Raw genomic sequence first — 18,492 nt, forward strand, 5'->3', positions numbered from 1 at the left:
TATTCAGTCCCATGTACAGTCAGAGTACATTTATTCTTGCTTAAGCGCCTTGCAGGATACATAGTTGAATCTTCATATAAAAACTAATTTCAGTCGCTGTAGAGGGAAACTTTATGGAGATTGACTTTTCTGCTTTGTATTGAATCATATTTTTACCTTTAATAAATAAAATGTGATTTATTCTTATAGTCTCATATTTACAAGAGGAGGAGATTAAAGTGTCAGCAGGAAAAACAGAAGGTAGGAGTGTGAAAACTTTCTTTAAATCACACAAACAAAAAAACACCCCAAACTGAAAAGCAACTTGGAAGACATTTTACAAAGCAAATTAATTATCTTCTGCATAAATGTAAAAAGTTGAAAGTAATTACTAAAGTGTTTGACTTTAATGTATTTTCCACTTTTTGGAGACAATTATTGTGTAGGCATCACTTTTGGCGCCATAATAAATGTTAATTACATGGATATTATAATAAATAAACAGGTCGATTCTGACTTAAGGTGCATCTTTGCAGGAAGATATTTTTGTATCTAAGTTTTGTATCTATGTTTGGGTCTTTACCCATGCGTTTGCTTTTTGGACTCTGTACTTTGGCATGTCTTGGCATGGTAGAGATGCAAATAACTATCTACAAAATGCTCATTTCAAATACAGATGGTCTGAAGTTTCAAAAACAGCAATTGTAGCTGGCAAATCTGGGATATTTTGCAGAGTCTGGTGTTTTCAGGGAAGAATACTCTGCGCTGTAGCTTTTGAAAAACAGAACTTTTGGAAAAGGCTTCCAAATGATTGTCACAAATGATGAGTGATTTCTAAAGTTCAGGCCTGTGATTTTTGATGAAGGCTTCCTTGAGCACTGAGGAGTTCCAAGACCACCTCCTTCACTTCAAGTGTGTCCAATGAAAGCTTTGAAAGCAAATCCACTGATCTGTGTAATAGCTTTACAAGGCAGATGTCAGTATTATATAAGCAACAGAAATCTTTCTGTGTGTTTGATCTATGTAGATTTTGAGCCACTTCATACGACTTCTTGCTTCTTCATTGTGGAGTCGAATCTTAATGTCTGGTGACAAATAATGTTCTGAATTGAGTGATAAGAAGCCACGTAGAAAAAAGACAGTAGGAGTAATGAAATGCACCTGGTTTTCTTACAGTGTTGATTTGCAGGTTTTTTCTTTCTTTATCTGTTGGCTTAATTAATTAACAGCATTGTTCCTGGGAGACGTTGACAGAAAACTGCCAACTCTGCCCACTCAGTCTGCGATGTCATGGAAGTGGTTTTGTGATACTTTATCCCTTCACTTCTTGGACAGGAAAGCAGAAGTTTGCTGTAGGTGTCTGCTGAATATAATCTACTGTTAATTTAAAATTTTATTTGTTGTCCTGTTTCTTCCATTAGGCTGAGACAGTTGAGAGCTTTACGAAAGTTTATTGCCTGTAGCACACATGACTAATGTGGGTGGCCAAGGTCAGAGCCTCAGATGTCTTGTTCTCTCTATCAACACCTTTTCTGCAGCGCTGGCTGAAGCTTTTCTCTGGAGCTGTGCTGTGCAAAGCTATGAAACAACCCACTCCTGGGGGAAATTACTTTATTTCACAAGATGGTTCAGGTTCATCACTGATATTCTTCTCTTGCTGCCAGGTCCCTCGTCCCTCTGCAGTTTTCCTGGGTTACAAGCACACTGACAGTGCTTTGCCCTGGGGATGGTGGACCTTTATGCTTTGTTCTGTCTTTGGCTTTGGCCTTTTGGGATACCATACGGCCTGCCTTGAAGGATGGAGCATTTCATTTTACACAGGTTGTTGTTCATTGACATATTAGGGTTTTGTTTAAATCTCTTTGCCTTCTAACTGTGTTGAAAATCCAGGAAATTGTTGATATTTCAATTTTGCTGCAGGCTGCAAGTGAGTAGGACCTAACCTCAATTTCCTTGCCACTACTTAAACATTCCTGTAGCAAATGCAAACTTGGTTCTGCAAAAGTAAGCCGAGCTAACATCAGAAAAGCAATTTTATATTAGTCAATTGAAAGAAAAGACGTGATTGTAGATGTTCAGTTTCAGATCAGCGGTAATAAAGTAAAAGAAAATTATTGTGTATGTTATCTGATTTAATTTCTCATGTATCCAATATATTTGGCTTCAAAACTGTAGTCCAGAGGCTGTGCATCCGATTTACTTTGAAGAAAAATCTGTTGATATCAGAACAGCTACGTTTGTGATGAGTTTGAAAAAGTGTTCCCTCATGAAACAATAGGAAGTTTTGTATCCAAAGAAGTAAAAATTAGATTGTGCTAAAAAAAAATGCAGAAAAAGAGAATAAGGAACGGTTTAGATTCATGCAGGTTTGTTTCGAACACATGCTGGAGATAATGTTTCTTGTGGGAAAAAAATTGTAAAACAATGAGTGTGGTTGATAATTACTTGTATATCCTTAATTTAAATGAAATCAGTGATTGCTCTTAGAAATGTCACTTTGGGATAAATGACTGTACTCCAAGACATACAATTTTAGAAGCAGTGTTTTTGCAGTAATTTAGCAGGTAAAATGCTATTTTTCAGTATTTGTTGAAAGTTAAATCATTGATGAGGTTTATACTGCCACTATTATACAAAGAGTAAACTTTATCCTCCTTTTAGTTAACATTTGTGGTTTTCAAGGTATAACTATTTTTTACTTTTACTGTGGAACTGTTAAATATCAACCACTGGGATTGTATTACTCTTTTATGCTTGGGACTGTGTTAACAACCAAAAAGTGTTACTGATTCTGGCTTTACACTGTAATCAGACAACACAGAGTTTGAATTCTTTTCCGTCTGTCCCTGGTCAGATAACTCATTACAGGACGATTCTTATGAGAAAAGTGCAAAGGTGTATATCCAGGGTGAATCAGATCACAAATTCAAGCCTTAAAACAACCTTGTAGGATTCATACTTTCCTGTAGTTTTATTGCGTAGGTAAAACTTGAAATATGAAACACAGTTTTTTTCTTTGTATTAGCCTTAATCAGCTAATTAGTTACAGACCTCTTAAGAAAAGATCTTCAGGAAATACTTAAATCTATGCCTTGTTAATTGCTGAAAATGTATACTTAGGTGGGGTTACTTAGAAAATTGTCTTCCTTCCGCAATTCTGAAAGGGAAAATGGACAAGTGTTTACAACTTTCTTTGAGATAATGTATCCCACTAAATGGTTGGAGCTCTCTTCTCACGAGGAATCATCTGTGGAGAGCTGTTTTGCTCCCAGATGGCTGCTAGATGTTTTCTCCCATTGTGTGTCTGTCATGTCCCAGCTTGGATTGAATCATGTAGACCATGTTGCAGATTCTTGAAAATCTAAAGCAAATACCAGCATGAAATGCAAGCAGTGGACTGTGTGAGTTGACTCACTCCCCTAATACCAATGTACCCTTCAGTTACACCGATACATCTGTATCTGTCTTTCCAGAAGAAAGATCTAAGTGCCAGCACTCACTTTACTGTGTTTACAACAATGGACCTACAAGATTAGCAATTTAAACCAGTGATTACCTTTAATACAGAATTTCAGATACTCAGAGTAACAGGAAGATACTCACATTGCTCAATAAGAAGGAAGGTTGTTATGACAGAAACACACCATTTCTTACACTGTGCCATACTGTCTAGATATCTATGGATTTGACGTTGCCTCTTCATGGCTGAGCAGTAAGATGCGGCACTAACTGTGTCTGTTTGGCTTGATGTTAGACCTACTGACCTGTAATATGTTGTGGAAGTGTAGATTTTGGGAAAAGATCATTACGCTGGAAAGCAATGTTGTTGAGCATTCTGTTATCCTTTAATAAGTAAATCTATAAGGTGTATATGTGTGTTTATGTATATATATATATATACATACTGTGTGTGTATATATATATGTGTATATATATATATATATATAAAACATTTTGTAGTATGTACCTTAGTAGTCAGACCTGTGAAGTTCTTGGGTATGTATCCTTCTTGCTAAGTGCTTTTAGGTTGTTGACACTAACTGAGATTACAGCCCTGACACTAGTTGAGTGTTTCTGTGTTTATTTTTGCAAACAGCTTTCAAACGGAGCTCCTTAACAAAACAAACAAAGGAAAACAACTAAACAAAAAGCACTCACAAAAGCTATCAATTTCCCCCCTTCTTTTGTCCCTTCACTCATCTTAATTTGTATATTCTGTAATTTGAAGCATGCATATTCTGTTTTAAGTTTTTAGATTAATGAAATCGTTATGCTGGTGGATTTGCATATATGTGCATATATAGAAGAAATACATAGATGTTAGAGAGAAAAAATATTCCTGTGAATATGAATTCGAAAGGATGTTAGATTTTCTTGTCCTTGGCTTATCTTCAGTATAGCCTCAAAATGTCTTTCCACAAAAGATGAATTTGACAGAATAACACTCTTGAGAATTGACAGAGATCATAGTAATATGCTATTTTTGAATGCAAAAAATCTGCAGATTTAAAGATAGGTATATTTTGAAAGGGATACAGTTCCCATGACTGTAAAGTAGTCCATTGATGCCCAAGTTTATAATATATTTTAGTCCTAATGCTTTTTGTTTGGCAAAATTTCTTGTTAATATCATCCCCAGGCAATGTGCAGATGATAAGAGTAATTTATATTATGAGTGAATGTGTTGACATGTGACTGTACTAGAGGTGAATATCACTTTCCAGGTACCCAAGGCCAGCATGTGCTTGGCACATCTGGATCTTCGTGCCAGACAATAGAATATCTCTGCCCATTAGTTTCACTTCCAGCAGTAGCCAGTAGTAAAAGCAGTTATCCAAGCTGCTTCTAAGGAAACTTCTCTTACGTATGTTTTGTTCCAGAATAGTCCGACGAGGCAGGTAGCCTTGTTATTTCCGTTTTACATTAGGAGACGTTAAGAGTTTCTCTAATTCAAGTGCTCCCCGATCGAATTGCTCTGCAGTCAGCACATACCCGAGGCATGAGCAAAGGCAGGAAAGAAGAAGCTGGCTGGGAAGGGATCATGTAGACCAGCAGCTTAAGTTTCACTTACTTGGCATAGAGTAGTTTCTCTATTGCAATTGCATGCCTGCGTCGGATAGTGTGAATTCCTACCCACTGAAAAATGACAAGGTCCTATAGTGAGTTGCCGGGCTCCTAGTCCCATCTCTGACACACGGTTTCTCTGACTGGCAGAGTCGTGCAGATACTTGTGGCTGCGTAGGAAGAAAACTGTTAACAAATCTGTGCAGTAGGTAAAGGTGAAGAATATCAGAATAATGACACAACTTGTGCTACATGGATCTTCATACAAGCTGTTATCATGAAGTTCCAGTTTCAGAAGAAGGATCTTATTCATGATCCTTGAGACATACGCTGTGATTAATTGTAACATCCAGGGTCTAGCATGGAAATGTGTGAATGGGGAAAAAGGCTGAGGAACTGTTTGGAACTTCCTGGACATGTGCAGACATTCCAAAGATTAATTTCCTTCGTGTCATTGCAACCGTATGTATTTTTATGGGTTTTTTTAGTGTTTAAAGATTAGAAAATAACTTTTAATTGTTATTTATGAAGCACCATATGGCGCTCTCTAATTTTGGCTTCTTATGGAATGAGGAAAATGAAATTAATTGGAAATCACACTCAGAAATCTATTACTAAGTTAATAGAGCTAACAGCTTTCCAGTGTCCTCATACAGAGTATTTTTTAGAAGTGTATAGTAACAAGCAACTCCTTACAAACCCATAAAGAAAACCAAGGGGCAGAGAGACCGAGACAAGAAGAGAAGCTGCAAACATTGGTTCAGTGCATCGTCACAAATAGCGGTTCAGCTAACAAGCTGCTGGTTAAAATTAAGGATGCAACATGTATTTTGACACCTACTTTATATTGTGATCTAAATCATTAATACTTTTTTCTTGGTTCGTGAATTAAAGGCTTGTCTGAGGGGATGAAAGGCTTTTGTCCCATTTTTTGCTTTCATCTTCCTTCATAATGCTTAAGCAAGTAGAAGGTTGTTTGGTTTACCCAACAAAGTTGATGCAATATTGTCTCTCTTGTGGCCTGTGTTCAGTGAGTAGCAGTAAAAATTTAAACCTTGAGGTTTTTTCTCTCTTGACCTCTCCTAATACGCAGTGAGTCTTCAGAACTGGGTCTGTAAAGTTTGCATTATCTTCCTTCCACCAAACAATCAAAATTGAAGACTTTTAATACAAGGGTGTTAAAAAGAAGAAATCGCCAAGATGAAAGACTGTCAAAATTACCAAGCTATGAAAAGCACAGTGGTACTTTTTTTCCTTATCTGGAACATTCTCTAAATTGCCTTTCTCTAGTGTTTTTGAAAGTGTCTGCAGATGGTGTGATATTAAAGAAAATATCACAGAACAAAAAAGAAATCTAGAAAAAAAATATCTAAAGGAAGTTGTTTTTGTTAAAAGGCTAATTAGCATTGGCAGGGATGTTTTCTGAATGGTTTTGCGTTGAAAGTCTTGGCTTACCGTGTGCATGTAAAGGAATTGTATACGTTGGTTAACTTTCTGGCGCTGCAGAAAGAACACCATCCAGGTAATAAAGATTTGACGCTTGATCTTCTAAACAATATTTTTTTTTGCTTTGAATCTAAATTCCCCAGTGTATCATTGATGAGTGAGATATTCTTTTTATGAAACAATTAAGTCTGAAAAAATGAATTAAATATTAACAGACTCTTATAATGGGTCTCTGCTTAACCTTTTTCTAATATTAGATTATTTTGGCAATTGCTTCTATTTCACATATGTGATGAATAAACAAAAATCTGAGAGGGATGATAGTATATCCTCTCTCTGTTAGTTGTGCTTAGTATATTACTGGTATTATCTGACATTAAGTTATAAACAGTCGTGCTTACCACAGATGAAACTTCATCTGCCTACAGAAGTTAATATTTACCAGTTGCCAGGGGGGTAAATTATTTCCTTCTTTTTTACTGGTTAATGCAGTTGGGTTTTTTATGAAGTGAAAACTAATACTGGTAATCCTTACAAGGATTTTAAGCAAACTATGCAGGAAAATATATTCATAAATAAATATTATTATGGCTGCAGTGTTTCTGTGTTTTAAGGAGATACTTTTGTATTCCCTTGTCTCATGTAATCTCTAAAGCTTTATGTGGTGAGCTTTCTCTGTCTGTTTCAAACTTGGATAACTCTGTTTCGTAGAATTGGAGTTCTGGAAATAAATGAGCTTTTGCCCACAAGTCTCCAATTAGTTGACCTCCAGTTGACAGGAGTGAAACATCAGAACCAGTTCAGATGGTTTTCTTCTTGGATTTTCTTTTCACTCTGGGTGAAATTCATTGCTATTCCAGATGGCCAGAGTCATAGCTGTTCATCACTTAAGTCCTACTTATATCTGCAGAAGAACTTAAACGTTACATAGCCTTGTGCAAGCCCACTGCCCGGCATCTCTGTTACTAGATTTAACTTTTTTTTCTGTGTTTTACACCTGTTATCAGATGTCTGTGAGAAGCCATGCTGGAAAAAGGTAATTTCTTTAAAATGAGGTAGGGTTTATTTTCATTGTGGAGTCTGATGTTCTCTTCTTCAAACAGAAAATACCTCAGTAAATGAGACTACATTTGAGTGGTAAATACTATGGTCTTAAATATCCTCTTTTAAGTATGTAATTCCTCTCCATAAGTGGTTCTTTTTAATGTGCAGTAGGAAGGTGGTGGTGCGGTTTTTTGTTGGTGGTCATTGGTGGGGTTTGGTTTGTTTGCTTGTTTGTTTGGGGGGGTTGGAGATTTTGGGTTGTTTCTGGCAGGGGTTGGGGGGTAGCAAATCAGTGTCGGGGGCATATGTAGAAACAGCAGCTCCAAAGCAATCCTTTCCAGCCTTGTGTTGTTAGCACTACTAAGGCAGACGTAGATTCTTCTATGTGATAATTTTCCCATCCAGATGTTTCCCAGATAATGACCAGTTTAGCATTATTTTCTTCAGAGGCTCAATAAATTATTCGGCAATACAGTGAAACCTTTGTACTTAATTCCGCCACATAAGCTGGATAATGAATCGGACAACTGGAGGACTTTGTCTACTACTGGACTTGATTCAGATCAAAACAACTGCCAGATTTCCTGTTTTTTTGTGTGTTTCTGATTTTAATGTGGATTAATTTTATTTATGGTCTGAATAGCAAAATGTGTGGTATTGAATGCAGCCCTACACAATGAAACAAAAACTGTGGGATATAAGGCTAAGAGGTAGAGCAGAACTGTTTAATAGTAACTGTCTCTGAGAAGGAAGCCTCAATTTTGCTAAAAATGGAAATTTTCAGATCAGAGCTGTTCAGTATTTTCATTGCTTTGGGTAAAAATGCAAACTGTAGCAGAGCTATAGGTTTGGAACTTCATTAAGAAATTCTTCATGAAATATGTCAAAGCCCCACTCAGGGAAATATTTATGTATGCACTCAAATGCCAAGCTGGTATTAGCGTTTGCTTAAAATCAAGCAGATAACTAACTAACTGTTTAATGAAAGCATCAGTATTGTGTCACTGTAAATTATCATAAAGAGGAGGAATGACCACTGCTGGGGTGATGTCGAGCACTGTGGAAATGGGGAGCTCCCCAAAGGCTGGGCGGTGCGTGCACGTGTCAAGCTGTCAGGTCAGTTTGTCCTGGTATTTCCAGGGCAGTAAGAGATGAGAAAACCCTTTGAAGGGACTTTGTCCTGCCCTAGCATTGGCAAACCTGCAGAAATTGGATCTAAGGCTGCTCTACCTTCAGATGCCTCCCTTTGGCCCTGGCCCATTTCTCGTTTTATTGAAGGCTGTTGGTTGTGTGCCCAGCAGCCACTGTGGGATGTGCTCCAAATTTCTTCTACCTTTGCCCTCTGTTTTAATGCTTATTTTTTAAGGATCTTTCTGGGCGTAGCTGGCATTCAAGCACATCAAGATCGTGCTCGGCAAATGACTAATTATTAAGTTGGTACTTGAACAGGGTTTGCCTTACACATGTGTTACATCCTGAATTTGTTAACACTTAAGTAATGGTGGTAGCATTACTGTGTCTATACTCTGTATAATTTACTTGCTTTTTTACCATGTGAATTCCCTGATTTCTTGCTTAGATTTCTTATTTTGTGCTCCATGTTTGAAAATATCTTCTACTACAACAACTCTTTTATGCTTAAAAGTGAATTATGAAAAAACTGACATATGTTGCCTGGTTTTTATATTTTCTGCGCGATGTACAATTTTTTCAAAATCATCTCTGCAGTTCAATAATGGATAAAAGAATTAGAATAAGTCGGAGAAGACTTTTTGCCTTTTGTGCCTTACACGTAATCACGAAGAATGAAATTTTGAAAGCGTTCCAGGAAGACAGGTGTGTGTATTGTTGCAGCTAGGGGCGAGAACAGTGTTTGTTCTTCATGACTGCTTGACTTCAACACTACAGATTGCATAAAACCTGTTCCCTGAACTGCGTTAAAACAAACGGTGTTGTGGTCTTCAATCAAGAATTTAGGACTCAGTCGAGCTGCTTGAGTCTGCTAACTTTAAATTATGTTTTATTAAAAAAAAACAAAGACAAAAAACCCAACCATATTTGCAAGGAAAACTTGAAATCCCTGTAAACTTTAAAAGGTAAAGATACAAACAAAACTGACAGTTTATTCATTTCACTACAAGTTGTTTGGGTTTTTTTTTTGTAGTCTAGGGAAAAGGGAAGTGTGGAAAGAAATTATTTGCAAAACCTCTGGTAAAATGTCAAATATTTAAATGATACTTGTTTAAGAAAGCAAGTCTTGTAATGTATCTATGTGTTTTATAAGGACAACAGGTACCTTCCAAGTCTACTAAACAACATGATTTTGCATGCCCAAATTTATCAGTGTGTAATAGATTATCCTGAAAAGCTTCCTGGGTGGTGTCAGGTCATAGGGATTGTAACTAATACACAAGGAATAGTATTATTTTCTTGCTATTGCAGTCTCTTAAAGTGAATTCATGAGGAGAAAACTAATAATAACTGGGAATATTATAAAGAATATTGCAAAGTGTAAAAGTTGCAAGAATGAAACTGGAGGTTTTAATGATGGAAGAACACTGTAGCAGTTTGCAGTTTTCCCATTTTGTTCAGCGCTTACTCTGCAGCCTGGCGCAGGATACCAGGTTGGCATTGCGGGTTACAGAAAGTGGCCGCCTCTGTTTTACCTGTAGAACGGACATTGCCGAGAGCTGGCAGAAAAAGCTGGTGCTCGCTGGTCGGTAGATTTCAGTGCTCTTCCACCCAATGAAGAACTTGTTCCCCTCCCTGCTGAGTGTTCAAACCATGTCTCCTCTTGCGTTTGCAAGCAAACATGACAAACATTAGTTTTTCTAAACCCTGTGTTTATTACAGAGGAAATCTACATAAAAAATAATGAGAACTTAGGTTGAAAAGAAAAACTGTTAAAGGCTGGAAAATATCAGAAATAAGGTATCCTGTGGAGTTTTAAACAAGCACATACAATGAATAATTTTAATGTGAGAACTATTTTTTTTATTCCTGCCTTAATGTGCGTATTTTTCAATGTATTATCGTGGTGCTGCTGGATCCAATGAGGCTCGGTTTGCTGTTTAAGTAATTTATCAGGTTTAACTTAAATGTAGGACATGTGAATACTTGATTACTTTTATTCTGAGAAGGTTTGAGTGCAATATTAAGAATGAGCTTTAGCTAAGTTGATTTTACCTGGCTTTAAAATTTCTATCACCGGTGAAGTGTGTAGTAATGGTTATGAAAGCAATTAATAACACTAGTGACAGAATCAAGAGACTGACTAATTTATCATTATAGATTTTAATGAGGCTTATAATCTAGCAATAAATATACAATATATTCAAAATTATGGAGTTATAAAAAGGATGATTTATTTAACTTTAATTTTAAACCAGTCTGAAAACCGAAGATTGTAGAAACTAGGCATGTAAGAATATAATTCTTTTCACACAGAATCACAGGATGTCAGGGATTTGAAGGAACCTCAAAAGCTCATCCAGTCCAGTCCCCCCACCGTAGCATGAACACCCAGATGAGGTTACACAGGAAGGTGTCCAGGTGGATTTTGAATGTCCCCAGAGTAGGAGACTCCACAACCTCCCTGGGCAGCCTGTTCCAGGCTCTGTCACCCTCACTGTGAAGAAGTTTCTTCTCAAATTTAAGTGAAACCTCCCGTGTTTCAGTTTGTACCCATTACACCTTGTCCTACCGTTGGTTGTCACCGAGAAGAGCCTGGCTTCATCCTTGTGACACTCACCCTTCAGATATCTGTAAACATTAATAAGGTCACCCCTCAGTCTTCTCCAGGCTAAAGAGCCCCAGCTCCCTCAGCCTTTCCTCTCACGGGAGATGCTCCACTCCCTTCAGCATCTTTGTTGCCCTGCGCTGGACTCTCTCCAGCAGTTTCCTGTTACAGAGCACAAGAATGAAAATAGCAGAGAGAAGGAAGTTTAAATTAAAATTAAAGGGGGAAGGATTCCATTGTGTAGCTTCTATCAGTGTGCTTAAAGGTCTTTATAATGTTTTATAGATGTGGGAGGTGTTTTCTTCTGGACAGCTTCTTTTTCCCGTCTCGATCTGTGTCTGTGGCAGAGCGTGGGAGCTCCCAGACACTGCACCCTCAGAGCACTCAGGAGATGGGGAGCAGTGGAAGCAGTAGCAATGTTTGCTCCTTGGGAAAAGCTGTCACAGATTTCAGAGCAAGTTTGTGTAAAGAGACCCAAATGTGCAAAGTTATTGCAGCGGCTTTAAGAGTAAGTGTTTGATTTGGGAATTAGGCTTTCTTACAATATGTTATTATTGTATTATGTTTATTATGATCTTCCTTATAGCTTTAATTCTTCTCCTTTCTTCTGCTGAAGTAAGTATACCAGAGTGTAAAAAGTAATAAGCACTTGACAGGATCTTGCCTGAGCAGTATAACAGGATGGCTGAAATTTGTAAATTCATTATAACCAGTCTTTCCCAAAGGGAAGCTAGAAACTCAGGTGGTAGTGGTAGCATTCCAAATTGAAAGAAGAAAGCCACGACAATAGAACAGGACAGATGAAACCCCCAAAGGTTGGTTTCCTTACTGTTGGGTCAACTGGAGGTAGGTAGAAAACAAAACAAAACCACATCAACAGAAAGACAAACTTGACCCTTTCAGGACTTGTAAGGGGAAGCCAGTGCTTTGGAAGAAAAGCTCTGAGCTGCAGATACACAGTTTGGGTGAGGTTATCTAGAACCCTTGCAGGACACCTGCAAACTTGCACTTTTGCATCAACACTGAGGAAACAGGAGTAGCAATGGTGTGAGGCATTCTGGTTTTTGCTGATGTCTTTGTAGTGCTTGTGCTGTCCAAAATGAAGTGTAATTGCTATCAGAAAATGTCTATAATATTTAACAACATCATTATATTGGCCTCTGCCTCTTTGTAAAGGTGAAGTGTTTGAAGCTGGTTGCAGGTTCATGTGCCCCATCTTGCTCTTTCAGGACTGTGGGAAGGGGGATTTGCTCAAAGAGTTCTGCTCATCAAGCACAGCTTAATGACTTTAGGCAAAGAAGGGTGACTAGCAAAGTTCTTGAAATTAATTAACATCTGCCTAACCACACTGGGCTGGGGTCCTCCTGTGCATGCTGAAGCATGGAGAAGTCTCATTAATGCCTGCTGCCTTTGTGGAAACAGCTCTCATGTTTATAAACTCAGTGTTTATGCTCACGTTTGGGTCAGTAAGGAGACAGTGCTTCTGTAAGACATCGATTTGGCATGTCCTCAATTTGTCTTCATTGCGTGGCTCCCGTGACACTGAGTTACTTCCATCTTTTTTGCAAGTTCCAGTGATGCTTTGCTGCTGCTGCAGGAGTTACGGTGCTGCCGGGCTTCGGAGTCGGCCCTTCTCCTGTGCTCAGTTGCCCAGCACTGGGGTACAAAGACACTCATGTAATACTGAATCGGATTCTGCGTTTTTGAAAGTGGTGCAGTTGCCCAATTAATTTTCACAGAGCCCCTGGAGATAGAAAAGCCAAACAGTTGAAAGTCACGTGGAATGTGATGAGGATTTCATGCAAGACCTCCTCTCTTTCAGTCCCGTACTCTAATTCTGTAGCGTGGGATGCCTTGAAAAGTGCTTCTGAGTACTCTGATAGAACATCTTTTGTTCATAAACAGGCAATAGAGAGGCCTATTACCGTGCAGTCTTACATTGTCCTTTACACTAGTTTATTTTTTATAAGCTACAGAACATTTTAAAGTAATTGTTAACACGCCTAATTTGCAAGCACACAGTTGTATCAATAATAATGGAAAGTTGTTCACAGGTAATAAATTAGCATACCATATAACTAGCAGAACTGTGGTTCTCAGTATATTGTTTCGTGATCAAGAATTCAGTAGTTAAATATACACAGCAGTGGGCTGAGAACAAGCTGTTCATTTTTGCTGCAAGCAGTAACAGTGGACCAGAGTAATCATAGCTCCCAAAAGCAGGACTGATTTTATTGATTTTAAATAGGCTTTCATTATAGAACTGAGCCTATTCCAATTGCAAGGAGTATCGCTGCCTTTTGTATTCGTAGTGCCGACTGAAGGGAAGGAGATGTATTGTTGAATGCAATGTAGAGGGTGCTTGTTATATCCTGTCCTACTGAAACACCTGAATTCATTTAAAAGAAAAGTACTTGAGACTTTTTTACCATTGTGGTTAGATTTTAATTTACTTTATTTGTTTTTTTTTTTTTTTTTTTAGAAATGTGGTGAGACCCAAGTACAGTTGAGAAATTTTCAACTCTGAGGACTTTTTAGAGAAGTAAAGGTCTTGCTTACTTATTAGCATCTGACTTAGGAACAAACTGTATTTTGCTCAGTTTTTTAAAGGACTCTTTGGAAATGTTCATGTCTCGCTTTTTTCTGTAGATGAATGTGAAAAAAGCCAAATATAAGATGCAGTGCATAAACTGTAAAGTCTGAGATATTAATGTATTCAAGTTATAATTAGTTAAGAACACATACTGCTACTAGAAACGTGTCATTAGCCTGTATGGAGCAGTTTGCGGCTACTTGCTGCTAAATTAGTGACACTTAAAAGCAGTCTTTTTTTGTGTTGTTTTGGATGCTAAAGAGAATTTTAGGTCTTTGTCAAAAGATGTATGCATGCTTAAGAAGAAGTCTGTTTTGTTGTTTGGGTTTCTTTGGGTTTTTTTTTTTTTAATTTATGGAAAGGTTTGTCAGTCAATAATAAACAGAAGTTAATTGAAGTCTTAATTACCCAATGCAGTGCTGTTGAAAGTGGTGTACTGTACTTCGTGGTGGTGTAAAGCCATGTTGCTTGTCCTAGGTTCTTTTCAAATCCAGTACTTATAGCTACACAATCCTGCTTACACATTTTTCCAGTGTTACTACAGCAGTTTGGAAGTGTGCTAATGGAAATGATTACAGCTTGTTGTTTTTAATGGGTTTAATGCTGACTTTGCATACTGCTTTTTAGATTATTTATTTATTTATTTATTTTTCTTAGAGCCTACAAGTGACGGTGAATTACTTCATACATACCAGCTAAAGCCACATTTTTCTTCTGGGATAGTATTTTATAACATAATTTGGGAATTCAGGCAGGAGTTAGCATAAAAACTTTGTGTGAACATTTCTGAAAATCAGCTATTTGAATAAAATTATGTTAATTAGTGAATCAACTTGGTAAGTACTGAATGATCAAGCTCAGTTACTGCAAAATAAGATCTGGTTGGTTTACTTCATTTTACAGAGCTTGGGCAAATAACTGTGGAATTAATTTGCTTCCTGTTGGTTTCCCCCAGGGCAAGCGGAACCTGCTGCACTGCGCTCTGCTCAGCTGCTCTATTGATTAGTTCTTCAGGTCTAATCTGTACATGGTTATGCTTACTTTCTAGTATATTTGTTTATGTCTTTGATAGTTGTTTTTCCTGAAGTTATTGTATTGCCTTGATGGTCCTCTGGTGGATTATAAAAATGTACACATTAATTCCTTTCTCCAGCTTCGTTTGTTGTAGCTAACTGAAGATTATCAGCACTCGAGTAGCGTGCTGGTTAGGAGGGTAATGATCACTCGCATAATCGATATCATGTATCACTGACAATCAAAACTCACATTGTCGGCATGTTTGGCACCTAAAACGGATCTAATTAAATGCTTGCAGCATCTATTAACAATACTATATTAGATTCTTTATCACAGCAGCTATTGTGATTTTAGAGTTTTCTGCTGCAGGTTGGGAAGTGATTTATAGTTTTAATTCATCTTTATAATTTGCGTGCTTAGGAAACACTTTATACAAAACTTTCTGTTGCATTTAAATTTCCTTGTTATCTGTCTGTCAGTGGCATGAATAATAGGGAGCCCAGAACATGAGTATATTGGAATGCACAAAGTATTTTCGAGGAGGGTGCTTTAAAGGTTCAGAATGATGTATGTCAAATGTTGCTGAATGGATAAACATGTGGAGGAGCCTTGAGAAGCTTGGAAATCTGACATCTCTTAGTACAGTACCAGTAATAGCTACATTGAAAATGCATTTCTGTCTTAATAAAGGAAATAGAGTATTTATTTCATAATATTTATTCTATCCTAAGATGCAACTTTTTTTCTATTTACTGAAATTTCCTATACTGGAATTTTAAAATTATGTTGTGTTAGAGCTGCTCTACACCAAAAATTGCCACACCTCCAAATTTATACTTAATCCTCTGTAAAATATTTGTATGTAATACAAGCCTAGAAAGCCTGTATTTGTTTGAATGAAAGTATCCATTTCCTCTGTGCCACTTACACAGTAAATTTGCCAACTTAATAACATATTCTTTATGTTTTCTTACATACTTTCCTAGAATATTTTGATTCAATGTGTGACCTAATCCAAACATCCCTGAAGTCAGAGATTTACAGAGACTTTAGAGGGACTTGACTCAATCACAAAAGGGTAACAGTGATAGCCTTTTCTAGGTACCTAAAGATATGTTAATATTAGGATCTCAGACTTTGTAAAATACTTGGCAATATGATGATAAATGTGCAAAGTGACAGTATTCAGTACTAATAAACATCTTACAGGTACCTGGCAGGTCTTTATGGTTCAAGAAGCTACTCTTTGGAGCTGCAGACATGATGAGTGATGGTTTCTTTTGTGGTTTTATTTCTTTTCTCTTTTCCCCCTTGTTTTACTCCGTACGTGTGTCGGGATGGCTTATGGTTGGAACGTGGGCCTGGGTGCAATTACTTTTGTCACTGGCTTGCTGCCCTTTCTCGTTACCAAAATACTGTTGCACTCGCATTGCCAAAGATTCAAGTGATGCCTCACAAACAGATGAAGATGTTTTCAGAGCTACTGCTGTTGCTCTACACTCACCTGCCCTTTGGAGATGGGGATTTCTTCTTCTGAGACCACAGCCATCGCTTTGCTTACACATGTGCAGAGCAAGAAATGGGATTTATTTTCCTTGATGAGAGCTTGTTTGTTGTGCATTCAGGACAAATTGTGATCTGATGAATGTTTTAAAAACCGTGTTAGTGTAAGCCATCAAACTGTATGCTGGTTATATGGTTTGTTGTGCAGGCTGTGTAGCTTTAATAACATGGTTTTGATCTAAATAATGACATATTTATCCAGCTAATGAGTAGTATATATTTATCCTTTAACTTCCCTGAATAATTGTTTTTTGCAAGATTGCTTTATAAAAATGCTGAATTGATTCTTGTTTTAGTGCTCACTAGTTATGAACAACTTCTCATTTTTTTATTTTCATTTTTTTAGAGAGTCTTACCTGGAAATTATTTTTAAACTTATATTAACAAGCTTGATAAATGACACATGATAGAATAAAAATGTGTTTTTTCTTACACAGAGGCAAAGGAAATTGTTCTGAAGGCACAGATTCTGGCTGGAGGGAGAGGAAAAGGTGTTTTCAATAGTGGATTGAAAGGAGGAGTTCATCTAACTAAAGAGTAAGTCTTTAAAATTGAAGAAGCATAAATTGCTTCTGTTGTAATATTTAACTGTTTACAATAGCTATGTGAATGTTTCTTTTAATGTCTTTCAATAAACTAACCTTTTTCTTTTGTTTGTAGCCCTAAGATTGTTGAACAGCTTGCTAAACAGATGATTGGGTACAATCTGTCAACAAAGCAAACTCCAAAGGATGGTGTGACAGTTAAAAAGGTAAGAGTTTTGCCTCTTGAAAGTTGAGGTATGTGTCCAACTGCAATTTGCGTTAATATGCTGGGGTGTATGAACAGATTTAGTTTTTCTTTCCTTTTCCAGTGTCTGATTGATTGCATCTAGTTGGTGAAAGCAGACAAGTTATTTTTTTTTCTTTGTGTGTATTTTGTCTATCAATTTTAGCATTCCTAGTGGTAGAAAAATGAATTCAGTTTTGCTACCTGTATTTAAGGGAATTCTTTGTCATAGCTTCATCCTTTATCAAATAAACACTAAATGCTAGCAGAACATATAGCATTAACATATATGCTTATTGATGTTCTGCTTAGACACGTTATATATACGTGATTACCTATAGCAATAATATTATCCGTATCTCAATTCATCATCAGCTTTGGGCAGCTGTTATTAGAGATAGTGACAGATGACTTTTCATGAGAATTATCTCATTAAAAAAAAACAAAAAACCCTAACAAAAACAAAACAAAAAATCCCACCACAAAACAGAAGCAAAACAAACAAAAAGTCTAAAGGTAGATTCTTCCTAACTTGTTGCAGATACAGAGTGAAATGTTCAGCTAATACACGGTAATTCATTTACCTATGATGGTGCATACTCCAAGATGCCAAGATTCACTTCAACATAAATGTATTGCTTGATATTGGCCTAGATAAAAGAAGCACAAAAAGCCCTTCAGCAAGATTCTTCACCTTAGTAAAACCCTGTAAGTCAGGAAATCCTAGCAATTGCCTATCTACGATAAGTATCTTTATCTCTTGCCTTTATTTACTGAGCAAGGATCTGCATACAGGTATGTAGGCAAGAGCCACGCTGTATTTGATGCCAGGAGATAATTTGGCATGAGCTGAGAACTGCAGTTCACTTTTAATATCTTGTGAACAGCTTGGTGTATTAGCATGGAAGGGGAACACCTGTCTGGAAAGACACTGTGTAATGAGGGCTGGAGGAAGGTGCTCAGGTGGCTCTTCTCTTGGGGAGCAAGGACAGCAGATAACCATCACTTCTCATAGTTGCTGTTGGAAAGAAATGCTAGATATTAAAAAGAAGGAGCAGTATTACTGTTAAGGCATGCCTATCAGAGATCATGATAATGCTAAGGATATAGAAAAGGATATGCATTTCCCATATTAAGGCACTCTGCTTTGAGAAATTTGGATTGTAAAAGCAGCTTTCTTTTATAAATTCCTTGGTTTTATTCTTTTGTCCTACTTTGAGTATATCAATACAGGAAATTTTATGCTTTTGTGTGAGTGCAAGTCTGGTAATTCATTTAC

General features: G+C 37.1%; 1 protein-coding gene across 1 annotated transcript in view; it reads left to right on the forward strand.

Moving 5' to 3' along the window:
- The window catches only part of SUCLG2 (succinate-CoA ligase GDP-forming subunit beta), a 126,754-nt gene that overhangs the window by 38,187 nt on the left and 70,075 nt on the right, over positions 1-18,492 (forward strand). Inside the window, exons 3-4 of the mRNA XM_065075461.1 lie at positions 16,883-16,982; positions 17,106-17,196. Coding sequence (XP_064931533.1) covers positions 16,883-16,982; positions 17,106-17,196 — 191 coding nt within the window. The remainder of the gene's footprint in view (positions 1-16,882; positions 16,983-17,105; positions 17,197-18,492) is intronic.

This window comes from Columba livia, chromosome 10 (assembly GCF_036013475.1).
Source record: "Columba livia isolate bColLiv1 breed racing homer chromosome 10, bColLiv1.pat.W.v2, whole genome shotgun sequence".
Taxonomy (NCBI): Eukaryota; Metazoa; Chordata; class Aves; order Columbiformes; family Columbidae; genus Columba; species Columba livia.